General features: G+C 46.7%; 1 protein-coding gene across 1 annotated transcript; it reads left to right on the top strand.

Moving 5' to 3' along the window:
• The first annotated feature begins 2295 nt into the window (after nucleotides 1–2295).
• On the top strand, nucleotides 2296–5203 carry LOC100734479 (AP-2 complex subunit beta-like). The gene is given in 5 exon segments (XM_063258340.1): nucleotides 2296–3108; nucleotides 3111–3970; nucleotides 3972–4113; nucleotides 4116–4279; nucleotides 4281–5203. Coding segments are annotated over 5 exon segments (2802 nt in total). The 5' UTR covers nucleotides 2296–2372; the 3' UTR covers nucleotides 5181–5203.
• The last annotated feature ends 1226 nt before the right edge of the window (nucleotides 5204–6429 follow it).

The following is a 6429-nucleotide window of genomic DNA, read 5'->3' as shown; positions in this document are numbered from 1 at the left end:
CACCACCCCACCTTTTCAGAGGTTGAAGTCTTTTCTCCCTTTGCTTCTTGCTGATATAATGCCATTTCCTCTTGACCTTTGGGCTCCCATTCCTTCTCCTTTGTATCAGATATAGTGTGGTCTTCTTTCCTCCTCTCTGCCCTTCTCTGTCAAGTTGCAAACGAACATTATTTGAGAGGCTAGCTTTGACTCAGCAGCCTGCTATCAAATTCCAGGTATTTATCAAAGATTGAAGGTTTAAATATCATTTAGTCTCATCAATATCATGTTCCTGGGTTGAGAAAGAGCATTCCTGCTCAGCTGACAATAAAGCAGTACAGTTTTGTTGTTATTGTTTTCCTGAAGGTGCCTACGGTTAAGTGTTGATTGATTGAAAAGATAAAGGAGACAGAATTTAGCAAAATCCTTGGTTCATCCCAGAATTAGTGAGCGAGGTTTACTCTCCAGTTCTTGTGTTTGCTCCTCTTGGACTGGGCACCCCACCCCATTTTCTGTATTCACATCCACTAAGTGTCTTCCTGTCCTCTTCTGTGTCTCCTTTTTTGGTGTTTTTTACTTCAAGTCTCCTGCTGATCAGAACCTCCTGTTGTCTCAAATTGCTCTGTTTCCTCTTCAACAGGTTCCATCCTTTTCCTGAGGCAAAGTTCTCTTTTTTCTGCTGGACTCAGCCCTCTCCCTGCCATGCCCGGGGGATCATGTCCTTCCCAGCATGTTTTAGGGTTAATGTGCCTGGCCCTGCCATGGTCTGCTGCGCTGAGACGTCAGGCATGGCCTGTTCTGTTCTCTGGTTTGCTACGAACATTGTGAGGTCTTAGGTAGGTTGATGTGGTTGAAAAATTAAGACTGTCCTGGGAAAAGACTTTGAACTTAAGCATTCTTAAAGTCCATTGTGATTTACTGATACAAATAATACATGAGTACCAAGGACATGTGTGTTCCTGCTTTAGAAGTCTTCATTCCCCCCAAAAGCTTTTAAGTGTGATATAAAAACAAATGGAAGACAGGAGCTGCAGATTGAACAGAAGGGAACAACCTTGCAGCAGAAGCCCAAGCTTGAAGGGCACAGTACCCAAAGCTGCCTTCACTTCTGACACCTAGTGCAAACCTGGGGCTCCCCAGGGCACACTCTGGTTCAGTGACTGACTAGACGAATGGACAGAAGCCACTGAAAGCTATATACTCATTGTTACAGTTTATCAGAAGAAAGGAACACAACCAAAATCAGCCAGAGGAAGAGACAGAGGTAGGGCGGAGTGTGGGAAGGTCCTGTGTGAGGTTCTGGCAATCTCAGGCCTTATCATCTCCCAACATCCAAGTGTGACATCCCTAGAGAGAAGAATGTACCTGAAAGGTCACCTGAGCCTGGCTGCTGAGGTGTTGTGGTGAAACCCCAATACACTGGTCTAATTGAGTCATTGTCTGCCTGACTGATCTCAGCCTCCAAGTCCACAATGGCAAGTGACAGCAGCCCAACTCTAGGCCACTTGATCTCTCTAGTGTGGCCAGCCCTTACCCTAAAATCACAGAGCGTGAGTGGCTTGCTCAATCCTAAGAACTGGTAGGTCCAGGCCTTTCTCTAACCAAAGATGGAAGCTGAGAGCAAAGCCCAACCCCCTCCACAGGCAGAGGTGCTTTGCTTTTGACTCCTGATTGATACAGCTGGCGGCACCTCCAGGAAGATCTCACTGGGACGGCGGGTGGTTTGTAGGGACTGGCATCAAATGCAGTTGCTTCAAGGCCCTTTTCTTTCTTGCCAGAAATGTCCAAAGGACTCTGGGAGCCACACATGCTGTGGCTCCTTCAGTGTGCAGACAGTAGCATGCTGGCAAAGGCAAAGATGTGAGCAAGCCTTCAGTAGTTCAAGACGCTGGGTTCCTGGTTGAGGCTGAGAAATGGAGAATTGCCCTGGAGATTTCTGCAAGGGAAGGTGTCAGGGACTCAAAGAGAATAGTAGTTTGAGTGGGAAACTGGATGGGAAAACCTAGACTTGCTCTGCTCAGAAGGGTCAGATAGGATGTGTGGGCCCTGAGGACACCCCCAGGCCAGGAGGCCGAGTCAAGGAGAGCATAGGACTCTAAGATTTATTAGAAAACAGGATCACACAAATGAGCAATGTCAAGTTTAAAGGAGAAATCTATTCCTAATTAAGAATTGTTAGCCTTCTAAAAGGGTTTCACTGAATGATTATTGTTTGGTTTAGATCTAAAATGACCTCAAATTCTTATGTGTTTGGAAGACTATTGGGTCACGGGTGCTGGGTACACTGATGAATCCTTGCAGTTAGAAGTTGGGGACACCATCCCAGCTGTGCTCTCTGGCTGCTGCCGCCACTCCCAGCCCTTGCCTCTGGTATATCTTAAAGATCCAGAAACATGACTGACTCCAAGTACTTCACAACCAATAAAAAGGGAGAAATCTTTGCATTAAAAGCTGAACTCAACAATGAAAAGAAAGAAAAGAGGAAAGAGGCTGTGAAAAAAGTGATTGTTGCTACGACTGTGGGGAAGGATGTTAGCTCTCTCTTTCCGGATGTAGTCAACTGTATGCAGACGGATAACCTGGAATTAAAGAAGCTCGTGTATCTGTACTTGACAAACTACGCCAAGAGTCAACCAGACATGGCCAGCATGGCTGTCAACAGTTTTGTGAAGGACTGTGAAGATCCCAATCCTTTGATTCGGGCCTTGGCAGTCAGAACCATGGGGTGCATCCGGGTGGACAAGATTACAGAATATATTTGTGAGCCCCTTCGCAAGTGCTTGAAGGATGAAGATCCCTATGTTCGGAAAACAGCAGCAGTCTGTGTGGCAAAACTCCATGATATCAATGCCCAAATGGTGGAAGATCAGGGATTTCTCGATTCTCTGCGGGATCTCATAGCAGATTCAAATCCAATGGTGGTGGCTAATGCTGAAGCAGGATTGTCTGAAATTAGTGAGTCTCACCCAAACAGCAACTTTCTCAATTTGAACCCACAGAACATTAATAAGCTACTGACAGCTCTGAATGAGTGCACCGAGTGGGGCCAGATTTTCATCTTGGACTGCTTGTCTAACTATAACCCTAAAGATGACTGGGAAGCTCAGAGCATCTGTGAGTGGGTAACTCCCGGTTATCCCATGCCAACTCAGCAGTGGTATTCTCAGCAATAAAAGTCCTAATGAAATTTCTGGAATTGTTACCCAAGGACTCCGACTACTACAATATGCTGCTGAAGAAGTTAGCTCCTCCACTTGTTACTTTGCTGTCTGGGGAGCCAGAAGTGCAGTATGTTGCCTTGAGGAACATCAACTTAATTGTCCAGAAAAGGCCTGAAATCTTGAAGCAGGAAATCAAAGTCTTCTTTGTGAAGTACAATGATCCCATCTATGTTAAACTAGAGAAGTTGCACATCATGATTCGCCTGGTGTCCCAAGCTAACATTGCTCAGGTTTTAGCAGAGCTGAAGGAATATGCCACTGAGGTGGATGCTGACTTCGTTCGCAAAGCTGTGAGGGCCATTGGACGATGTGCCATCAAGGTGGAACAATCTGCAGAGCACTGTGTAAGCACATTGCTTGACTTAATCCAGACCAAAGTAAATTATGTGGTCCAAGAGGCAATTGTTGTCATCAGGGATATCTTCCGCAAATATCCCAACAAGTATAAAAGTATTATTGCCACTCTGTGTGAGAACTTAGACACCTTGGATGAGCCAGATGCACGAGCAGCCATGATTTGGATCATGGGAGAATATGCTGAAAGAATTGACAATGCAGATGAGTTACTAGAGAGTTTCTTGGAGGGTTTTCATGAAGAAAGTACCCAAGTCCAGCTCATTCTGCTTACTGCCATAGTAAAGCTGTTTCTCAAGAAACCATCAGAAACACAAGAGCTCATCCAACAGGTCTTGAGTTTGGCAACACAGGATTCCGATAATCCTGACCTCCGAGACCAGGGCTATATTTATTGGTGTCTTCTCTCAACTGACCCCAGTGACAGCCAAAGAAGTAGTCTTGTCTGAGAAGCCACTAATCTCTGAGGAAACAGACCTTATTGAGCCAACTCTGCTGGATGAACTGATATGTCACAATGGTTCCTTGGCCTCTGTGTATCATAAGCCTCCCAATGCTTTTGTGGGAGTCATGGGATTCATCGCAAACACTTGCCAATTCATCATGGGAGCACTGATGCAGGTGACAGTCCTGTTGGCACCACCATTGCAAGCAACCTGGAACAGCCTCAGGTTATCCCCTCTCAAGGTGACCTTCTTGGAGATCTTTTAAATCTTGACCTTGGTCCCCCCAGTCAATGTGCCACAGGTGTCCTCCATGCAGATGGGAGCAGTGGATCTCCTGGGAGGACTAGATAGTCTGGTCGGACAGTCCTTCATCCCATCATCACTGCCTGCAACCTTTGCTCCCTCACCGACTCCTGCCATAGTCAGCAGTGTTCTTAATGACCTGTTTGAACTCTCCATGGGGATAGGCATGGCGCCTGGTGGATACGTGGCTCCTAAGGCTGTCTGGCTACTTGGAGTAAAGGCCAAAGGCTTGGAGATTTCAGGAACATTTACTCACCGCCAGGGGCACATCTATATGGAAATGAACTTCACCAACAAAGCTCTGCAGCATATGACAGACTTTGCAATCCAGCTTAACAAGAACAGCTTTGGTGTCATCCCAAGCACTCCTCTGGCCATCCATACACCACTGATGCCAAACCAAAGCATTGACGTCTCCCTGCCTCTCAACACCTTGGGCCCAGTCATGAAGATGGAACCTCTAAATAACTTGCAGGTGGCTGTTAGAAACAATATTGATGTCTTCTACTTTAGCTGCCTCATCCCACTCAATGTGCTTTTTGTAGAAGATGGCAAAATGGAGCGCCAAGTCTTCCTGGCAACATGGAAGGACATTCCCAATGAAAATGAACTCCAGTTTCAGATTAAGGAATGTCATTTAAATGCTGACACTGTTTCCAGCAAATTGCAAAACAACAATGTTTATACTATTGCCAAGAGAAACGTGGAAGGGCAGGACATGCTGTACCAGTCCCTAAAGCTCGCTAATGGCATTTGGATTTTGGCTGAGCTACGTATCCAGCCAGGAAACCCTAATTATACGCTGTCACTGAAATGTAGAGCTCCTGAAGTGTCTCAATACATCTATCAGGTCTACGATAGCATTTTGAAAAACTAATAAACTGGTCCAGTATCCTCCCACCACCTTGTGATCTGTGCAAGCCAAGAACTCTTTAACTGGAAGAAATTGTACTGCTGTGTAGAGTCTGAACCCAAACACACTGAGGCCACCACCAAGGTAGTGACTAGTGTAACCTGTGCTAATGTAGAGCACAACCCGTTGGATAGTTTTAGCTTCCTGTGAACGTTTGTAACCACTGCTTCAGTCACTTCCCACCCACCTCCTGCCACCTGCTGCTGTTTGTCCTTACTCGTGGGCTTCTTCTCCATGCTGTGCCAACGGCTGGCTTTTTCTACACCCTCTTTGGAGTGTAGTTTGGTATTTTGTAATCAAGAGCTCATTTCAAAAGCAAAAAAAAAAAAAAAAAAAAACAAAAAAACCAACAAATATTAAAGCAAGGAAAAGTGTCACTGAAAAAAAAGAAGTTGGGGCCTGGTCCTCAGGAGGTGGGCCCGGGGGCGGGGCCTGACCATCAGAGGTGGGCCTGGAGGGTGCACCTTCTCCCCTTCTCTCTGCTTCCTGGTTAACCCCATGTAACCAGCTTTCCACTTTTGGTCTGTCTGTGCTGTTTCTGCCTTGGAGCTGATTGACCATGGACTGAAAATGATGGACAAAAGAAAGGTCTCCCCTTTACATTCTGACTGATGGGTATTTTGCCCCAGGAAAGGGAAAGTTACTAAAAAATTATGAATCATTCACTTATTATTCAGCAAGCACTTAGGGGGCCACATCCATGCAACATCTTAAGTGATGAAGGTTCAGTGGGCAGCAAGCCAGACAAAGTCCCTCCCCTCGCGTAGCTGACTTCCTACGGGGGATAGAAATAGCGCATGTTCAGTGTGCAGTGATGATAAGTACTCTGTAGGAAAATAAAGGAAGGTACAGGGAGGAAAGATGAGAGATTTTGTCTTACAATGGCCTGCTACTCAGGAGACAGCCAGGTTTGCACAGGCACTTCTCCGGTCCACTGCCCGGGAGACCCGCACAGCTCCTGTTTCGCTGCTTGTATTGACCAGAGTAACTGTGGCAGAGAACACTGATTCGCACTAGAAAGGCCATGCAGTGCAGTAACCCAGCAGCTAACAGGGCAGGGGCCGGCCAGCTAGGAGGCACCCGGGGCAGGCCCTGAGCCGAAGAGCTCTGCAGGAGAGACTCTGGGGTCTGCCACACAAGATGACGCAGTGTCACGCAGTCCCTGAAGGCTTCCCCAGTACTGCGGCTGTAAGAGCAGAGCTCTGCGGCTAGC

Source organism: Cavia porcellus, unplaced genomic scaffold, assembly GCF_034190915.1.
Source record: "Cavia porcellus strain 051 isolate PalLab524CR breed Dunkin Hartley unplaced genomic scaffold, mCavPor4.1 scaffold_11, whole genome shotgun sequence".
In the NCBI taxonomy this organism is placed as follows: domain Eukaryota; kingdom Metazoa; phylum Chordata; class Mammalia; order Rodentia; family Caviidae; genus Cavia; species Cavia porcellus.
This window is presented reverse-complemented; position numbering and strand designations above follow the sequence as displayed.